The 18,557-nt window shown below is 62.6% G+C and overlaps 2 protein-coding genes across 4 annotated transcripts; one reads left to right on the plus strand and one right to left on the minus strand.

Annotated features, from left to right (window-relative positions):
- The first annotated feature begins 860 nt into the window (after positions 1 to 860).
- On the plus strand, positions 861 to 7,285 carry GATD1 (glutamine amidotransferase class 1 domain containing 1). Of its 2 annotated transcripts, XM_045486417.1 has the most exons (8): positions 861 to 995; positions 2,674 to 2,750; positions 3,257 to 3,362; positions 3,538 to 3,645; positions 4,324 to 4,418; positions 5,269 to 5,362; positions 5,502 to 5,613; positions 5,707 to 7,285. In XM_045486417.1, exons 1-8 carry the CDS (start codon positions 932 to 934, stop codon positions 5,711 to 5,713), a joined length of 663 nt encoding a protein of 220 aa, XP_045342373.1. In that variant the 5' UTR covers positions 861 to 931; the 3' UTR covers positions 5,714 to 7,285. The 2 variants fall into 2 exon arrangements, with proteins under 2 accessions (XP_045342373.1, XP_045342374.1); XM_045486418.1 differs by lacking the exon at positions 5,707 to 7,285 and having other exon boundaries at positions 867 to 995; positions 5,502 to 5,617.
- Positions 7,286 to 8,807: 1,522 nt separating this feature from the next.
- On the minus strand, positions 8,808 to 17,481 carry TALDO1 (transaldolase 1). Of its 2 annotated transcripts, XM_045486416.1 has the most exons (8): positions 17,337 to 17,481; positions 14,242 to 14,365; positions 12,775 to 12,882; positions 12,429 to 12,560; positions 9,793 to 9,968; positions 9,498 to 9,695; positions 9,196 to 9,341; positions 8,808 to 9,015 (listed from the first exon to the last, which is right to left on the minus strand). In XM_045486416.1, exons 1-8 carry the CDS (start codon positions 17,431 to 17,433, stop codon positions 8,983 to 8,985), a joined length of 1,014 nt encoding a protein of 337 aa, XP_045342372.1. In that variant the 5' UTR covers positions 17,434 to 17,481; the 3' UTR covers positions 8,808 to 8,982. The 2 variants fall into 2 exon arrangements, with proteins under 2 accessions (XP_045342372.1, XP_045342371.1); XM_045486415.1 differs by having other exon boundaries at positions 9,196 to 9,695; positions 17,337 to 17,478.
- Positions 17,482 to 18,557: the final 1,076 nt, after the last annotated feature.

The raw sequence follows: 18,557 nt of genomic DNA on the forward strand, positions 1-18,557 counted from the left end.
CTGCACACCCCTCCCTGGCCTCCAGACTCCCACCCTGCCCTCACCAGGACCCACCACTGCAGGCCCACCCTCCGTGCCCCAGGTGAGTGGTTCATCCAGCTCCTCAGATGTGCCCCCCTATTACCCATCTGAGCTCCCACCCCAGCCCCCACCCCCTCTCCCTGTTAGCCTGCCCACTCCACTGCTCTTCTCACTAACAAACGAATGTCACCTTCTATGAATCCATATCCCAGCCCTCACCCCCAAGACATGAGCCCCACTGGGCAGGGCGCTTTGCCCCTGGCATTCCACGTTATGTCTTCAGTTTCAGTGATCAAGTATTAAATGTCCAAATCCACGAGGCAGCGACCATCATCCACGGGAAGGGACCCTGGTCCGCTGGGGGGGGGGGGGGGAGGGGGCGCGGGAACCTTCGCCTACAGGGAGGGACCTCCATCAACGAAGAGAGACCGTGATGTACAGGGAGGGGTCTTCATCCACAGGGAGGGACCCACGTCCACGGGGCGCAGACCTCCGTCCACAGGCAGGGGTCTTCTCTCCCGGTTCACGTTCCTGCCCCAAGGGACGAGGGAGGCACCGTGTTCCTGACTGTGTCCAGGGGCCGGGCCAGGGGTGTGCTTAGGGCCGCTGAGGGGTCCCGCCGGGAAGTCAGCCCGCGCTCTGGGGCCAAGGTCTGAGCCCCCGGACGCCCTCCGCCCCGCTCACGGAGCTGGAGGGGTCTCGGGCCCAAGGCGCAGTCGCACGGGGCGGACTCCGCCCCTGACGCGCGCTGGGGGGCGGGGCCGGGAGGGAGGAGGCACGGCGCGTGGGCCTGGCGCCGCATTGGCCCCGCAGCGAAGCGCCGCGACACGTGACCGGCGATCCCGGACCGCGCGCGCACACGCACGTACACTTCACGCACGCGCAGGCCGCCCCGGCCCCGGCCGAACCCATGGCGTCCGAGCGGCTGCAGAGCCGCCCCGCCTGCCTGCTGGTGGCCAGCGGCGCCGCCGAGGGTGAGGCTCGCGAGGGCGGGCGGGCGCCCCGCGGCGCCGGCGGGGAGGCAGGTGGAAGCCCCGCCGTGGACAGAGAGCGTCGCCAGTGTCCCGGGCGCGGGGGCGCTGGCTGACCGCAGGGGGGCCCCGCGCCCCGGCGTTTCTGTGGGAAGAGAGCGGGTCCCGGGCTGGCGCCCGCAGGTGCCGCCTCGGGGGCGGGCAGGCCTCAGTGTGGGGAGGAGCGGGGGGGTTTGTGAGGGGGCGGCAGGCCCGGGGGCCGGGGCCTTTCGGAGCAGGTGGGTCATGAGCCTGTGCCCACCTGTCTGCTGGCTGGCCCTGCGCACACCCAGGAGGGTGAGGGGTTGGAGAAGTTTGGTTCTGGGGGCCGGAAATGTGCGGGGACAGAGAACCCTCAGACCCGCCAGATGGTGAAGGCACCCGGAGGGGCCGGCGTGGGGCTCGAGCAGGACAGCGGGGCTGGTGGGTCTGCGATTCCGTGCAGATTCTCGCTCAGGGCCAGCAGGGAAGGGACGAACCGACGGGCGGCGGGGGGCAGCTGACTGTCCTGAGCATCTGTGCTTCCTTTGTCGGAGGGAAGTGATGAGCCCTTGGTCACGTGGTGGGGGAGGTGGCGACCCAGGGTTGGGACCTGGGGTCTGGCGCTGGAGCCCGGTCTTCTTGTATTCTAGTGGCGCAGGAGGGTGAGGGAGAGGATTGCAGGTCGTGGAGTCACTGTGTGCTGAGCCCCAGGGGCCCTGAGCGCTGTGCCCACACTGAGGGTGGGAGGAGACACGGGGAAGGGGTCGGTCCTGGAGAGGCAGGTTGGGGGGTACAACCAAAGGTGGCTGTGGAGTGGATGAGGGTGAGGAGGCGTTGGGCCAGCTTGGCTGTGCGGTGCGGAAGGGATGTTGAGGACGTGGGGGGGCGGGCACAGCTCTGACCAGGCCACGAGGCACCGTAGGCAGGATGAGGGTTCCCGCCAGAGTCCCTTGAGGAGGCCCTGGGGTGAAGCAGTGTTCAAGGAACTGAGAGCACCATCAGGCAAAGTCTGGGGGATGATTTGCGGGTACCGTCTTTGCTCAGCGCGTGCACTCTGCTCGATACGTACTAGTACAAAAGGACGAATAAAGATAGAGAAGAGGTTTAGGGGTGGGGTCGGGGATTGGGGTAAAGGTGGAAGGGTGCACACCAATCCCGTTTAGAAGCAGGTAGCGCCAGCCCCAGCAGCCAGGAATCTTGTGGGCCAGACGTGGACAGAAGAGGGCTGTGAGCAGTACTGGGGATGGGGGCAGGGTCCGGGAGCCTGGTGAGCAGAGGCCACGTGTCCTTCAGTGAGGGCGAGGCCTGCCCGAGGGGAGTGAAGAGGGTCCTGCTGACCCTTGCCCACCCCCCAGGACATAGGGCTTGCTCAGTGTTGCCTCTCCCTGGCTGAATGTAGGGGGAGTGGGGGGTGGGCTCAGTCGATGCCCTTGGGTTTGCACTTGGGTTTGCCTTCTGGAAAGGCCTTTAGTAGTCAGGCCAGGGAGAGAGCCTGTCCTTTGGGGGCGGGGCCTGTGGGCTGGGGCTGTGAGAGGGGGTCCTCCATTGGGGTGGGGGACCAGGAGAAGACTCCAGGCTGGAGCTGGGAGTGTGTGCCCTGCTGCCCCTCGTGCTGCCCCCAGAGCCTCGTGGCCTTTTTAGAGCCGTGTTCACCTTGCAGGTGTGTCCGCCCAGTCCTTCCTGCACTGCTTCACGTTGGCTGGCGCCGCCTTCAACCTGCAGGTGGCCACCCCTGGGGTGAGTCCAGCCAGAAGCACGGACGGGCTCCTACCTTTTTGGGGGTGAGGCCGGGGGAGTGCTGTTGGTCTCAGGGAGGAGCAGGGAGCCTCAGGTTGACGTGACCCCGAGAGAGGTGGCCGGGCTGAGGACTCGGACCTTGGTGGCATCGTCAAGGTCTGGCCCCACTGTGGTGCGGGAGACCTTTTGTCGTAGGTCAGCGCCTGCACACGTGCGCGAGGGTGGTATGGACCTTCACCAGTTCTCCGGTTTTCTCTGGCGCGGGCTTTAGGGGTCACAGCGATGCCTCGAGTGTGTGTCACTTGGCATGTTTCTGTGGTCGTCCCCAGTGGGACAGTTGCTGCCACCTTATAGGTGGGAGACGAGGGCCAGCAAGGGGTGGCTGGGGGGTGCGGCGAGGAGGGGCGAGGGGCTGGGCTGTTGGTGCCTTTGACCCCGAGCTCTCGTCAGCCTCTGAAGTCCCTGTGAACCGACAGTGGGGTGTCTGCCTCTCGGTGCTCCTGCAGGGGAGGACCATAGACTTCGTGGACGTTAGCGACAGCAACGCCCGCTGGGTGCAGGATTTCCGCCTCAAGGCCTACGCGAGCCCCGCCAAGCTGGAGTCCATTGATGGTGAGGGGCCCCGGGGGCCAGAACCTTGGGGGCTCGAGGTGTGGGATCCCAGGGGGGTTCGTGGCCTCCAGAGTGCTCCCTTGCTTCTGTTTCTGACGCACTTGCCGCGGAGCGCCACGACCGAGCCGCCCGCGTCCTCGCTGTCTGTGACCGAACTGCCGTGGTCTCCCCCCAGGTGCCCGGTACCACGCCCTCCTGATTCCCAGCTGTCCCGGGGCCCTGGCCGACCTGGCCAGCAGTGGGTCCCTGGCCCGCATCCTCCAGCACTTCCGTTCAGAGAGCAGTAGGTGACCCCTGGGACTGGGGGTGTGCGTGGGGCGGAACCAACGGCCGGGAGAGGCCAGTGGGGATGGTTTGGGGGGGCAGACAGGGCAGACGCAGAGAGCCTCTGGCTGACCATCGAGGGCGCACGTGCTTGCACGCACAGGTGCACACACACGCGGTGGGGCGCCCCTCCCTGTGCCCCCCACCATGTGCCCCTCGGTCACTCCCCCTGTGTGTGACCTCTTCCTGGCCTCCGTGGGGGCTGGTGGCTGTTTCCCCCAACTCGCTCTGAGGCGGGTGGGCGACCTGCCGGCTTTGTTCGTCACGGGGTTCAGGGCTGGAGGCCAGCAGGGCCAGGAGAAAGGCTGTTCTGTGGAGATGTGGCACGCTGCCCAGACCTGACAGGGATGGGGACAGGATGCTCATTAGGGACCAACAGACAGAAACCCAGGGCTCCACACAGCGACCTTTGTCAGTGGGAACAGGGCCGCCTGTGTCCAGTGTGGTCTGGACAGAGAGTGGTCATTCCCGGCCGCCGCTGCCACCGTGGGAATGCGCTCCAACTCCCCCCACCCCTGCAGTTTGGTCACTGGGCCCATCGCGCCCCATCAGTGGAGGGAGCTCTGAGCTGGGAGGTGTGGGGAGAGGGGCAGGGGCCCCGGCGGGTGTCGGCCTCAGGCCCCGCCCCTGCTTCCAGAGCCCATCTGCGCTGTTGGTCACGGCGTCGCCGCCCTCTGCTGCGCCACCAACGAGGACCGGTCGTGGGTGTTCCAGGGCTACAGCGTCACGGGGGTGAGTGCGGTGCAAGGGAGGGTCCCAGGTCCCAAGCCGTAGAAGGCTTCAGAGGCCCGCATACGTGCTTGGAGGCACGAGGACTGTCCTCTGGCAAGGGTGACAGTCATGTGTCCAGCCCAGGATCATGGGTTTCCAGCCCCAGGCAGTGGTGCTGTTTGTTTGCCCCTCCTCACCCCTCCCCTGCTGCCCTCCGGGATGGCCCCAGGGCACAGGCACAGGCTCTGGACAGGGGAGGGGAGCACAGGGTGGGGCTCTTAGTGTGTGTGTGTGTGTGTGTGTGTGTGTGTGTGTGTGTGTGTGTGGTGGGGGGTGACTTTGGGATGCCGGGGAAGGAGCAGGGGTCAGGTCAAGACCTTGCTTTTGTCCTTGTCAAGTGCACGGCACCTTTTGTGTCCAGGAGTGAGGGAGAGGGCCTGGTCAGACAGGAGGCTGGAGGGAGGGTCCAGACCTTGAGGACTGCGGCCCGACCACTTGGGTCTGCATGGGACCGCCCTGGCCAGTGGTGCGGCCGAGGTTGGGAGGGGGGAGAGCCGCAGGGGCATCTCACTGGGTGCCACCGCGGCCCTGGGGCGGCTGTACCCACCACCCTGTCCCTGGACTCTGCCTGTTGCTACCGAGGGGCTCAGCCCTGAGGCTGCTCGCCCGGCCCAGCTCCTTCACTGGCTCATGCGCCCTGGGGCCGTGGAGGGGTGCCTGATGGTTCTGTTGTCTCAGCACCTGCGGCGGGAGGGCGGACCCCCTGGAGCAGCGGCGCCCCGGTGTCCCTGCTTGATTTGGACCTTCCTGACCCCGGGGTGGGAACCCCCTCCCCTCTCTCCCCCCTCCCCTCTCCCCCCTCCCTCCACAGCCCTCTGTGTACGAGCTCGTCAGGGCGCCTGGCTTTGCCCGCCTGCCCCTCATCGTGGAGGACTTCGTGAAGGACGCGGGCGCCAACTTCAGTGGTGAGCTGGGTGGGGGCCGCAGCGGCGGCTGAGCCCTGGGGGAGGCCCAGGCCAAGTCCTCCCCAGCCCCTGCGAGGGGAGAGGGGGGCGAGCCTGGCGCGGGCACTGCCTGAGGCCCACGCTCTTGGGGCCCCTGCAGCCAGCGAGCCTGACGCTGTGCACGTGGTGCTGGACCGCCACCTCGTCACGGGCCAGAACGCCAGCTCCACCGTCCCGGCTGTGCAGAATCTGCTCTTCCTGTGCGGCAGCCGGTGAGGGGCCGTGGGGCGGGGGGGGGGTGCGGGCTCCTGGCTCCTGGCAGGCCCTTTGCCGGAGCCTGACCCCTGACCTGACCTGTCCTGCAGGAAGTGACATGGCTTCCCGCGGAGCCAGCCAGCCTGCCAGTGGACGCTGCCACCTCAGGCCTCCGGGGACCCTGCCTCCGCGACCGCCCCTGAGAGCGACTTTCCCGGCCCCTGCCTGACCCTGTGGGATTGCCGGGGGCCTCCGGGACTGAGCCCTGAGGGGCGTTTTCTTTGGAGCACAGGGAGAGCTGAGGGCCGATAGGTGGTCTCTGAGAATTCCAAGTGAGCGTAACGCGCAGAGCGGGTCTGAGTCAGCCGCGGGGGTCCTGGTGTGGGGTCTCGGCGCCCCCTGGTCTTCCTGGGCGCTGGGTCTCTCGCCCTTGCCTGTCCCCGTCCGCCCAGGCTGAGCCTCGCCAGGGCACCGGGATCCCATTTTGTGTGGTGACGGTGCGTGGGCTGCTGCCCCCACCGCTGTGGGTGTTGGGGAGGCTGTGCTAGCTCCCGGCCCCCAGAACGCCCCGGACCGGCGGGTGCTGAAGGAGCCGCCCTAATTGTAGCCCTTGCCTGGTGTGTGGTTTCGCACTGTGATGGCGGCACTGCGCCAGGCCAGGGTGGACCCAGGGGCAGGTGTCACCACGCTCCTGAGGGAAACGTGCTCGTGCGTCTTCAGAGCGGTACTGCTGGCCCGCAGCGCTGCTGCCGGGCGGCCTCCAGGCTTGCAGCCGCACCTCTGCTTATGAAATAGAAGTGACAGCGACACAGGCCCTACCGGGCGGGAGGCCTTGCGTGTGGCCGGCCTGGGTCTGGGGCGGCGGTCGGTCCGCACCATCCAGGACCCCGCAGGCCTTTGCTGGGGAGGCCCCTTCCCGGTGCGTCCGGATCACCCTGTGGTCTCCTCGGGGTGCCTGGCCCAGGCTGCGGCCCACGGTGGGACCTCCAGGAGCCGCCCGAGCCTTCTTGTGGGTCCCACCTTCCGCCGGCCCCTCCCCATCTGGGCCCAGCTCTGCACCCAGCCCCTTGGAACAGAGGAGGAGCAAGGAAGCAAGGCATCCCTGGGTCTCAGGCCGCTCCTTCCAGTGCCGCAGACCACTCTGAGATGCTCCCACGCCCTCTCCGCTTCGGGTGTTTGCTGGGAGCACTGTAGCAGGAGCTCCTGACACCGCTGTCGCCCTGCTCTGTGCCCACTGCGGGCTGGCCACCCGCACCCAGGGGCCTTGGTCCTACTCTGCCTGCACGGATCACCGCAGGTTTCTTAAAGATCACGCCCCGTGGGTGTCATCTGTACCATCTACAGAGAGCTAGTGATGGTTTTGCTTCTGAGTGTCAGATCAAGGTGCCGGCGGGCCCTGCCGAGCGCCCCACACAGCCGCTTCCTGGGCAGCCGCTGTGGCTCGGCCCTGGCTTTGCCAGGTCAGGGTGTGGGGCTGGGGGTGCCTCCAGGCTTCGAGAAATGCGGGCCCCCCCGGAAGGGGCAGGGTGTGGGTGTGGGCGGCCTGCTGCTCTGGGATGCCCCCACATGCCTAGGGCTTTAAAACAGACCCTGACGTCCGCCTGCAGGAAATGACCTACGGGAACAACGCGTAAGCGTCTGTAGCAGCATTAGTCACAATAACAAACGTAAAACAAATTGTAGTTTCCACGACCCGTGTCTTTTTTTTTAAGTTTATTTTGAGAGTGAGTGCGAATGGGGAAGGTGCAGAGAAAGAGGGAGACAGACTCTAAGCAGGTTCCATGCCGTCAGCACAGCGCCTGGCACAGGGCTTGAACCCATGGACCGTGGGATCATGATCCGGGCGGAAACCAAGAGATGGATGCTTAACCAACAGAGCTCCCCAGGCGCCCCAAGCCGAGCATTCTCACTACCAGACGATACTAACGTCCAGGTGGTAGAGCAACGAAGCTCTGAGAATATCCTCCAGACTGGACCCTGAGAACATCATGCAAAGAAGCCAGATGTCAAGGGCCATGTGTGCGAGCCTATTACCCAAACTCCCTAGAAAACCCAAAGTACCGTTTGTGGGTGGGAGGCTGGGGCGAAGGAACAGGAAACCTTTCAGGGTGGGGGCAGCGTTTCAGAGCTCCGTGGTCTGCAGGGTCTAAGTACTGATGTCACCAGCCCGTACATGTGGATGAGTGGGTGGGCTCGATGCATGTTGATCATACCCAGTCACACAGACCCGAGGCCCGGGGTCGGGATTGGGGGCAGATTCCAAATCCTAGGGTGCAGCCTCTTGACCAGCTTGGAGGGCAAGGCCTGGCCCCAGCCTGCCTGTCAGCCGAGGCCTCGATGAGCCTCAGGTACAAAGCCGCCAGTCAGACACCCAGCAGCCCCCCCTGCTGTGACCTGCCTGCTCCCTGCACACCCTAAGGTGGTTCTCAGCAGAGGCTGGGCCAGCTGGGGCCAGGCTCGTGTACCTGAGGTGATGCAGCCTACCGTGGGCCCTGTGCCCAGAACCCCACCCTTGGCAAGGTGGCCATTCTGGAACCAACACCACGCCCTGATGCTCTGGCCCCAGCAGAAAGTTGGGGGGGCCTGGGCATCTCTAGAAAGCTGTGGGCAACAGCTTTGTGCACTTGGTGGGCGCTCTCAGGGAGAAGGGGGCACTGGCCTCCCTGCTGGCCCTTAGTGGGACCCAGGGCTGTGTCTCAGGGCTGTCCCTGACCCCTGTCTTCACCTGCACAGACCCGGAATGGTCAGCCGGAACCCTCCCTACCTGGAGGGCAGATGGGTAGCCTGTGACCCTAACGTGACCTCTTCTGGGCAGCCTTGCCCAGCCTCCTGTGCCTCTTCTGGTGGGACAGAGGGGCTACCCCGGGGGCCCCCGTCACTGCCCCCAACAGGCCCTTCCCGGTGTAGTAGGTGGTGCGCCAGTGGACGTGTCCATTCGAGGCCACGCCACACTGGGCACTCAGGGCTTGGAGGTAACAGCCAGCACATACCCAACCGTCCCCCCGGGTGGCACCCACATGGGAACCAAAGCAGCAGGGATGCCCCGGGTGCTCCCGCCCCCTGGCTCCAGCCGCACTCAGCACAGGCTCCAGGCCCAGGTGAGGGCCTGTAACTGCGTCACCCCAGCTGGACTCCGGTTGTAGCCTTGGTTGTAGCCAAAGGCGGGGGCAGCGGTGCTGGGGGGAGGGGCTGCGGTGAGTCAGGAACGGAGCACAAGAAAAGTGATTGCTTTAATGAGTTAGGCAAAATTTTACACAGAATCCAGGATCCGTCCAGGCTCCAACCGGTAAAAAAATGCACGATTCATCGCCAGGCCTATCACTCGCCCCCTCAGGTGGTGCAGACCCATGCTCCGGCCTCAGGCACCTCCGGCCTCAGGCACCGGGCTACTTTCCGTTCTCTGCGCCGAACATGCGTTCCTAGGGAGGGAGAGGCAAAAGTGTGACAGGTGCCAGGAAAGGCCTTCGGGACCGGAAGGAAGCGGCCCCTCTGCCGGGGCTGCGCCAGAGTCCGCCTGCCCAGGCTGCCAGAGGAGCCGACACCCCCGAGTCCCCAGGGGAGGTCCCAGCCCTGCCCGACTCGAGCCCTGGGGCGCTCACCATCAGCACCCGCTCCAGCTTCACGGCGTCGGCAGCAAACTTGCGGATGCCGTCCGAGAGCTTCTCCACGGCCATCTGGTCTTCGTTGTGCAGCCAGCGGAAGGCCTTCTCATCCAGATGCACCTTCTCCAGGTCGCTCGCCTGGGCTGGGAGCACGGGCATCACCCAGGGCCTTCTGCGCCGCCCCCCCCCCCCCGTGCCCCCCCCAGGCCCCAGGCCCTTGGGCTCCAGACACAGGTGGGACATGGTCCCCGCCCCCGGGCTGCACCCGCCCCGCGGTGGCCAGGGTGAGACGGCCTTACCCGCCTTGGCCGACAGCATGGGTGCCAGCTTGCTGTTGTCCTTGAGCAGCTCCCCCAGCAGCTTGGGCGAGATGGTGAGGAAGTCACAGCCCGCCAGCGCCTTGATCTCGCCGGTGTTGCGGAAGGAGGCGCCCATGACGATGGTCTTGTAGCCAAACTTCTTGTAGTAGTTGTAGATCTTGGTGACGCTCTTCACTCCTGCGGCGACACACACCGGGTTCCTGAGTGGCCTCCCCGCCGACAGCGCCGCCCAGAGCCGCCACCCCCCGACCCTGCGCCCTGCCGCGCCCCTCACCGGGGTCCTCCAGGGGCTCGTAGGCCTTCTTGTCTGTGTTGGCCACGTGCCAGTCGAGGATGCGCCCCACGAAGGGGGAGATGAGCGTCACCCCCGCCTCGGCGCAGGCCACGGCCTGGGCAAAGGAGAAGAGCAGCGTCATGTTGCAGTGGATGCCGTGCTGCTCTTCCAGCTCCCTGAGGGGACAGGGCGGGGTGAGCCAGGCCGGGGGGCCCCGGGAACCCGCGCGGGACCCCGTGTGACCTGGAAAGAGGCTCGCGATTCACTCAGGGGACAGGCGGGATCGGGGCGGCCCCCCCCCCCCACGGCACCCACATCTGCCGCAGTCACCCGGGCTCTCCCTGGCCAGTGGGTGATGGGTGACTGTGAGTTTCGTCAACCCCGCGTTTCAAAACCGAGAGAAAAGGCAAGACAGGCCCCCTGGGAGCCACAGTGGGCCTCTCCGGCCCAGACACGCACATCTGCACCTGGGACCCCAGTCCCACGCCACCTCCCAGAGCCGGCCGGGGCCAGACACCGCGGACTCACCTGACCACGGTACCGTCCCGCCCTCTGTCCCCCACCCCCTCCCCGCATCCTGCAGCCTCCCCGCGTCACCACCCACCAGGACGTGCTGGGGTTGACCCCCGAGATGGGGCGATGCCCACTCCGCCACGCGCCGCGGAGCGAGCTGGGACGGCCGAGCCTGTGCTCAGGCCCCTCCAGGCACATTTCTACCCCAAGGGACAGCTTCCAAGTGGCCTCCGTGGCAGCGTTCGAGAAGTAGGGCTGCGGAGAGCGAGGACTGGGCGGCGGTGGGCGGCCAGCCTCTACCACGTCTCGTGCGTGGCACAGCCATACGCGTTCCCGGCGCGGGCACCCGCAGCTCAGGCCGGCCCACGGGAGGTGCCGCGCCCGAGGCCAGGCCCTCCTATGACCACCACCTCGATGACCCCGGCAGCTGCGCGGGTCCGACCTGACTGGCTAAGTGGAGGCATTTTCGGAAGCGGCCGGTGGGGCGCTCTGGGAAGGTGGCTTTATCAAAGTGTGAGACAGGAGACAGACACTGTGGGGAAACAGTCCCTGAGCAGAGGACTCACGAAGGACAGGACTCTGTTCCATCTAACACTGAGATGGGGAAAGACAGAGTGCAGAAGAAACAAGCCAGACTTGGCAGCGAAGGACACAGTCGACGCAGCTAATCCTCAAGAGGACTCTGGTCGGATCTGGACGGGGCTCCGTCCGCACAGCAAGTTTCCAGCGACCACGAGGACTGCGCGTGGGCGCCGCCCCGCCTTGCGTGCTGCGCGCCACCTGCCATCGGGCACGGTCCCGGGCTCCGCTTACTTAGCCCAGGCGCCCACGTGCCGACCGTGCTGCTCAGGGAGGTTTGCAGCCTCGTGGCACCATGTGGATGTGGCCTCAGAAGCGGCTCGGACACGGGGCACCTCGCTAGCTCAGTCGGTTCCTCCGGGTCTGACTGGCCCAGGTGATGATCTCGTGGTTTGTGGGTTCGAGCCCCACGTCGGGCTCTATGCTGACAGCCTGGAGCCTGCTTCGGATTCTGTGTCTCCCTCCCTCTCCCTCTCTCTCTGCCCCTCCCCCGCTTGTGCTCTGTCCCTGTCTCAAGAATAAATAAAAACATTAAAACAAAACAAAACAGAAGTGGCTGGGACACATCTCAGCCCCATCCTGACCCGGATCTCAGTCTGTCTGCACGAGTGAGTGCTGGAGGCGGTGCCCAGGACCCTGGGATGTGCAGCTGCCTGTACGTGTCCATGTTAATGGCACTTTCTTTCCGGCCTGGCCGTGCCGCCCAAGGACTCGGGACACTTGCGGGAGCAACGAGCCGTGGAGGGCTCAGGAAAGGGATGTGGTGAGCGGGACCAACTGACTCGGGGTCAAGAATAATTTCTAGGGTTCCCAAAAGATTTTCCAAACACTGCTGACAGAAATGACAAGTATCAAAGTAGAGGAGAAAAAACTATGGCCACAGACGGCATAGCCAGTGGGACACGGCCGGGACCGCGCTGAGGGGCGGCACGACGTGGCAACCCTACCCCCATTGGCGTGTCCCCAAGACGTACGCCACGTGCCCAAACCTGGACACGGACGTTCAAGGCAGCATCACCCGTGACGGCCCCAAGGGAGGACACACAAAATGCGGTGTGGATACGAGGGAGCATTAGCCTTAACAGGGACGCAGCCCAGACACACGCTGCCACTTGGGTGAACCTCGAACACCTGCCACGTGAGGGAAGCCAGACACAAAAGGTCACGTGTTCTGCGATTCTGTTGACGTGAGACAGGCGGAACAGGCAAAGCCGGAGAGACAGAAAGCGGGTGAGTGGCCGCAGGTGTTAAGGGGCCCAGAAAACCCACGCCCCATCGTGTGTGAGACGCCCTCGCTGGCACGGAGGCTCAGGTGTCGGTGGCCTCCGGGCAGGGACCGCTCGGGGCAGCTCAGCACATCTAGGACGACAACCAGTCGGCTCTTCACAGGTGGTGCCGGCGGGAGGACGGGAGCCTGGGGCCTCATGGAGGCCTCGCGCCTCTCTGGACGCGGCCACCCCGCACCCCGCCGCCGGGAGGAGGGCCCCCCCACGCGGCGCCCACCCCGGAACCTCCTGCAGAAGCCCCCTCACAGGGGTACTTACTTTCCGGCCTGAATCCCTTCCCAGGTGGACGACAGCTTTATAAGGACCTGGTCCTTGCTGATCCCGGCCTCCTGGTAGAGCTCGATGAGGCGCCTGGCACGGGCCACCATGGCGTCCTTGTCGAAGGACAACCTAGGACAACAAGCAGCGGCCTCGCCTCGTGACACCCACCGAGAAGGACCAGCCTGGAGCCCGGCTCACCCTCACACCCCTCCAGGGGCCTACGCGGAACACAGGCTGGACACCCGTCGCCGAACAGGGGGCACCGCCCCGCGCTCCTCACTGAGCGAGGCTGCGGCACCACGCGGGCCTGCGGACCCCCGAACCCGTCCACTCGAGTCCTCACCTGGCATCCACTTCTGTGGATACGCGGCCCGGAACCTTCTTCAATATTTCTGCTCCAAACAACACAAAAAGCTTATCCATAGCATTTTTAATCTGTTCCTCCTGTGACCTAAAATTCAAGGGAAAAAATTAAGGTCAAAAGCTTGTTAGTTTTAAGGGCACGGGATTCTACAAAACAAATTCCTTTCCCTCATCTTCCCCCCCTTTTTCTAATGTTTATTTATGTATTTTGAGAGAGAGAAAGAGAGTGAGCAGGAAAGGGGGGAGGGGCACAGAGAGAATCTCAAGCAGGCTCCGCACTGTCAGCGCAGAGCCCTACACGGGGCTTGATCTCAGGACCCATGAGATCACCACCTGAGCTGAAATCGGGAGTCGGATGCTTAACCGACTAAACCCCCCCAGGCGCCCCTCGTCTTCCTTTTCTTAAACAAACCAGAAAACCCCAAGAAAACAAAACACACACTTTTCCCCCTGAACTATGGTAAAACACACACAGCATAACAGTCACCACCGTAACCGTGTCTAAGAGCTCAGCTCGGGCAGGCCAACGGTACCGTCTGCCTGCGGAACTTCCGTCGTTCCAAACCGAATCCCTGCGCCTTGTGGCACTTGACAAAAATAACCTCCTCCGTCCCCTTGCAGTGGCCTGGGCAGGCGAGTGCGGAGCGCAGTGGTTTCCAAAACGGCCCCCCGTCCGGGGGTCCTCGCCAGCCCAGCGCACACGGGAAAATCTCCAGCCCGTGCGTTGCGGGCGAGGACCCGTGGGGTGGCTGGACACAGGGGTCGCTCAGAGCACCACCTGGTCACCCAATGCCAGAAGCACCGAGGCCTTGGGGACACAACGAGGTGAAAGAGCATGAGAAGGGACAGGCAGCTGGCTGAGGCGGGGGCCGTCCCTGGTGGAGGGCAGGGCACACATCACGCCCGCACGCCGCCCCGACCCGCGCGTCCCCCAGGTACGCCCTCGGCTGTGCACTGTCACCCTGATGAAAACTTAAAGTGACATCAGGAAGGGGTACGTGGAGGGGGAGGAGCAGGGACAGCTGGTAGATGGGCACCAGGGAACGTTCTAGGAGGTTCACGTACTCCAGGACCGGATTGTGGGGACGGCTGCACCACTGAATACATTTATCAGAACACACGGTGCTGTGCGCTTGGCGAGTCTTACTCTAGTAAAGCTGTTAAGAGATAACAAAATGACAGAAGGCAGGTCGCTGATTGCCGGGGCCGGGAGACTCGCCACAAGAGGGGAGGGAGGGACTTTCGGGGTGCTGCACCTTAACTGGGGAGTTTACAGAGGGTACACGCTCCGGTAAACGACATTCATTGAACCGGACACGTGCTATGGCTGCAGTTTCCTCCATGTAAATGACACTCTGAGAAAGTTGATAAAAACAAACATAAAAAACCCAGCTTCCAGAGTCTAAGAGGCTCAAGAACTAAAATGCGGTTGCGGCCCTGAGCTCACCCGCCCAGCTTCTTGCCGTAGGCGATGGCCTCGTCCAGCAGCCCCTCGTAGGCGGGCATCTGTGCCGCGGCCAGGATCAGGGAGGGGTTGGTGGTGGCGTCCTGGGGCTTGTACTCATCGATGGCTAGGGAAGAGATCAAGGAGAGCAGGAGAGTTGGTGGGGTGCTCGCTCCCCCCCCCCCCCCCCCCCAGTCCTCCACGAGTCCCCCAGACACGGACACAGAGTCGCACTTCGCACACATTCCTTCCCTGTCCCGGAAGGCTGGGCAAGGGGCGGCGGTTTGCACACTAACAAAACAACAACCAAGATTAAGGCCAGAGATCAAATAGAAATGTGCTCCTGTGAGGGCTGGTTCACCGCTGAGGCGCAAGGGAGGCCGGGAGGCGCTGGAAGAAGCTGGAAAGGCACTTCCTGCTGCCACACCGGGGCCAGCAGGCACGCGGGCAAGTCAGCGAGTGACAGCACGCGGTTACATTCAACGACCACTTGCCTTCGTTCCACTCTCCTTTCTTTTTTCACCCTAGCTTGTTCTCAGTAACCAAGCCAGGAATGAGGAGAGACCAAGGAGGCTGAACCCGGAGCCTCACTGACCCGACGCTGTCAGGGCAGAGTGTGGGGGAGCAGGGCCGGCCAACAGCCACCACCCCCACCGCCCACCCCCCACCCCACCCCGCCCCCTGCATCACGCTGCTCACCTCTGGAGGGTTGGCTGGGGCGGTAAACTGACTGCGTGTCTGAAAAGTAGCATTTGCAAAGTGCCCTTTGATGATAAGAGTACAGAGACGGAGAACAGATTGGGGGCTTCCAGGAACGGGGAAGGGGGGCAGCTCTCAGGGGCCCAAGGGACGTCTGTGTTCTAACTGTCCGGGGGCACAAGAGTCTACGCGTGTTATCACTCACTGTGGGCAATGCTGCTCCCCACCCCCTTTCAGGTTTCAAGCTGGTGAACACTGAGCCACGCCTGCCACCGTGCTGGCACCAAGTTCCTGCTTCTAACAGCACACCCACGGTCACATATAATGTCACCTCTGGCGGACAGCAGGCGGAGTATACATGGGATTCTATGGGCTAATTTCACAACTTCCTGGGAGTCTGTATTTCAAAATAACGAGAAGTGCTCTGGGGTGGTGTTTATGCAGGTGTGTCAAAATTCACGGAGGAATGCACTGAAATGGTGCCTTTTGTTACATAAAATTAGGTCTCGATAAGGCTGACTTTCAGCAAACTTAAGAACAAAACCAATACTTATCTTGAGTCAACATGTGGGCTTCAGGGTCCAGGGACCTTAAACCGAATGTGAAACTGGGGGGTAGGGGCATTGTTCAGTAAAGAGCACCCATGGCTTGGCTTGCATTTTCAAAGAGGTGTATGACCCACCCCACCCCCAACTCCTGCCAAGGTCACTTCACACAATGACCACAAAACCGGATACTCAATTTACAACTATGTAATGTTTACGGATATACGTTATTAACTGATGCACATTTGTTAAAAATAAAAAATGATGGGCACTTGGGTGGCTCAGTGGTTAAGCATCTGACTTCAACTCAGGTCATGATCTCCGTGGGTTCGAACCCCACATCAGGCTCTGTGCTAACAGCGCGGAGCCTGGGGCCTCCTTTGGATTCTGTGTCTCCCTCTCTCTCTGCCCTTCCCCTAGTTGTGCTTTCTTTCTCTCTCTCAAAAATAAATAAACATTAAAAAAACATGTCAACACTTGGGTTTAGATTTTGTTTTAATTGTTAATGTTTATTCACTTTTGAGAGAGACAGAGCACGAGCAGGGGAGGGGCAGAGAGAGAGGGAGACCCAGAATCCCAAGCAGGCTCCAGGCTCCAAACCTGTCAGCAGAGAGCCCGACGCGGGGCTCGAACTCACAAACTGCGGGATCATGACCTGAGCCAAAGTTGGACACTTAACTGCCTGAACCACCCAGGCACCCCTAGATATTTCTTTCTTTTTATTATTCTTGAGGAGACAGAGAATTCCAAGCAGGTTCATTCAATAAGTGTCCAAATCTTGATTTCAGCTCAGGTGGTGAGATCACGGTTCGTGAGTTCCAGCCCCGTGTCAGGCTCTGGGCTGACACTGTGGAGCCTGCTTCGGATTTTGTGTCGCTCACTCTCTCTGCCTCCCCCACGTTCATTCTCTCTCTCTCTCAAAAATAAATAAATAAACATTAAAAAAAAAAAAAAAAAAGGCAGCCAAATGTGCGCGTTCACTCTCCTAGATAAACAACCCTCTTACTCAGAGTTGCCAAAGAGGAATTAAGTCCTGTTTGTCAAGCCACCATGAGAAAGCAGAAAAGAAAGGAAGTCACTCTGTATTGTGTGCCCCACAACACTCATCCCATGAGCGTTTCACAATTTTCCTGAAAATCTTGTTTGTTAGGCTGGGCACGGGGCGCTAGGGCTTAACGGTATCGCCCTTCCCTCCGCCCGTCTGTGTTTCCCTGGTTCTCCCCGGTGAGCACAAGTCTAACTCCGGAAAATCTAAATTTTAACAGCAGGACAACCTTTGCTTTCCTAGGAGCACTGAGCTTTACCCACACAGTGCCGCGGCCCCAGGCTGTGGATGTCCACCCAGGGGGACACCCTGCCACTGACAGTCACCTGCGGCTATGGCTGTCCCCGGCGGGGTGGGAAGATGTGCAACAGGAGATTGCAAAAGCTGGTCTTTCTGGGCCCAGAACTGACCCAAGTTCCTGCTCAGTAGGTCAACCTGTGCCGAATAAACCTGCACCTCGTGGGCAAGGGGTCCAGGTGGAAACCAGTTCCAGGTCCTCCTCGAATTTCTTCTTCAGCATAAAGCCTCGGAAAGCCCTCCCGGGGTTCCCAACAGCTCGGAGGGGGCCCCCTGCCCACCCCAGCCTGCTGCGCTCTTCAACCGCTCCCCTCAGCCCCTGCGCTGCCTCCTCCCCTACCCGCACCGGCCCTCCCCGCTTCGGGACCCCCGATCCCGGGCCCGCGCCCCCCTTCAGGACCCTGATTCCCCGGCCGCCTCGCCCCCCCCCCCCGCCCCCCCTCCCCCGGGCCCCGCCGGCTCTCCGCGTCCACGAACACCCGCCCCCAGCACGGCCAGTCAGCGCGCCTCACCGTGGAAGTCGCCCGTGTCGGCCACCACGGTGGTGAACTGCTTGAGCTGCTCCAGCGCGCTCTCCATCCTCTGCCGCTTTACGGGGGAGCCCGACATGGCGAAGCGGCGGCGGAGCGCGGCGGCCCACAATGCCCCGGGGGCCCCTCCGCGCCGGCCAATCGGAGAGCGGCGCGGGAAGGCGGGGCCGAGGGCGCCTCCGCCGCAGGGCGAAGCCCCGCCCCGGCGACGAAGCCCCGCCCCGGTTAGAGTGGGCCTGTGTCCGTGTCCCCCAGTCTTCGTGGGGCTGCAGGCGTCCGGGATGCACCTCCCGCCCTCAGCCTGGCCCGGCGCCCCCTCCAGGCCCTCACTCCCAAGACAGACGTGCTCATTGCCTGGGAAGGAGCCGGCTGGAGACTAGGGCCCTGTGGATTCGTCCTCTCCCGCACAGATCCAGGGCCCTTCCTTGCCTTTGGTTCTGGGAATCTGTCCCAGATAAGGAACATGAAGTTCAGAAAGTGTCCCAAAGGCACTATCCATGAAATCTGTCGCAGGAAGCATACGACTGCTGGTTTTATATAGGTTGTTTCTCTCTCTCTTTTTCTTAATGTTGATTTAGTTTTGAAGGAAAGAGAGACAGGGTGTGAGTGGGGGAGGGGCAGAGAGAGAGGGAGACACAGAATCCGAAGCAGGTTCCAGGCGCCGAGCTGTCGGCACAGAGCCCGACGCGGGGCTCGAACCCACGGACCATGAGATCTTGACCAGCGCCGAAGGCAGATGCCTAGCCGACTGAGCCCCCCGGGCGCCCTTCGCTCTCTCTTAATTGCTAGGTGGTTCTTCATTCTGGACCAAGTTTTTTGTCAGAGGTGTGTGTATTGTAGGTGTTTCCTCCAAGTCCGTGGCTTATCTTTTCATTTTCTTCACAGTATTTTTAATGAGAAATTTTAAGTTTTCAACGTTTATTTATTTTTGGGACAGAGAGAGACAGAGCATGAACGGGGGAGGGGCAGAGAGAGAGGGAGACACAGAATCGGAAACAGGCTCCAGGCCCTGAGCCATCGGCCCAGAGCCCGACGCGGGGCTCGAACTCACGGACCGAGAGATCGTGACCTGGCTGAAGTCGGACGCTTAACCGACTGCGCCACCCAGGCGCCCCATCTGATGGTTTCTTTTAGAGATGTTTTAGTTTGACTTTCATATTAGTTTGTGGTTTTTTACGTTTATTTACTTTTAGAGAGAGAGGG

The sequence above is a fragment of the Leopardus geoffroyi genome, chromosome D1, assembly GCF_018350155.1.
Source record: "Leopardus geoffroyi isolate Oge1 chromosome D1, O.geoffroyi_Oge1_pat1.0, whole genome shotgun sequence".
Taxonomy (NCBI): domain Eukaryota; kingdom Metazoa; phylum Chordata; class Mammalia; order Carnivora; family Felidae; genus Leopardus; species Leopardus geoffroyi.

Excerpts from the sequence above, each read along its gene's own strand:
- GATD1 (XM_045486417.1), top strand. The coding sequence starts at position 932 with ATGGCGTCCGAGCGGCTGCAGAGCCGCCCCGCCTGCCTGCTGGTGGCC. Across the intron at positions 996-2,673 it reads GGCCAGCGGCGCCGCCGAGG|GTGTGTCCGCCCAGTCCTTC; the intron begins GTGAGGCTCGCG and ends TTCACCTTGCAG. Across the intron at positions 3,363-3,537 it reads CAAGCTGGAGTCCATTGATG|GTGCCCGGTACCACGCCCTC; the intron begins GTGAGGGGCCCC and ends GTCTCCCCCCAG.
- TALDO1 (XM_045486415.1), bottom strand. The coding sequence starts at position 17,433 with ATGTCGGGCTCCCCCGTAAAGCGGCAGAGGATGGAGAGCGCGCTGGAG. Across the intron at positions 12,883-14,241 it reads TACGGCAAGAAGCTGGGCGG|GTCACAGGAGGAACAGATTA; the intron begins GTGAGCTCAGGG and ends CTTGAATTTTAG. Across the intron at positions 12,561-12,774 it reads TCCACAGAAGTGGATGCCAG|GTTGTCCTTCGACAAGGACG; the intron begins GTGAGGACTCGA and ends TTGTTGTCCTAG.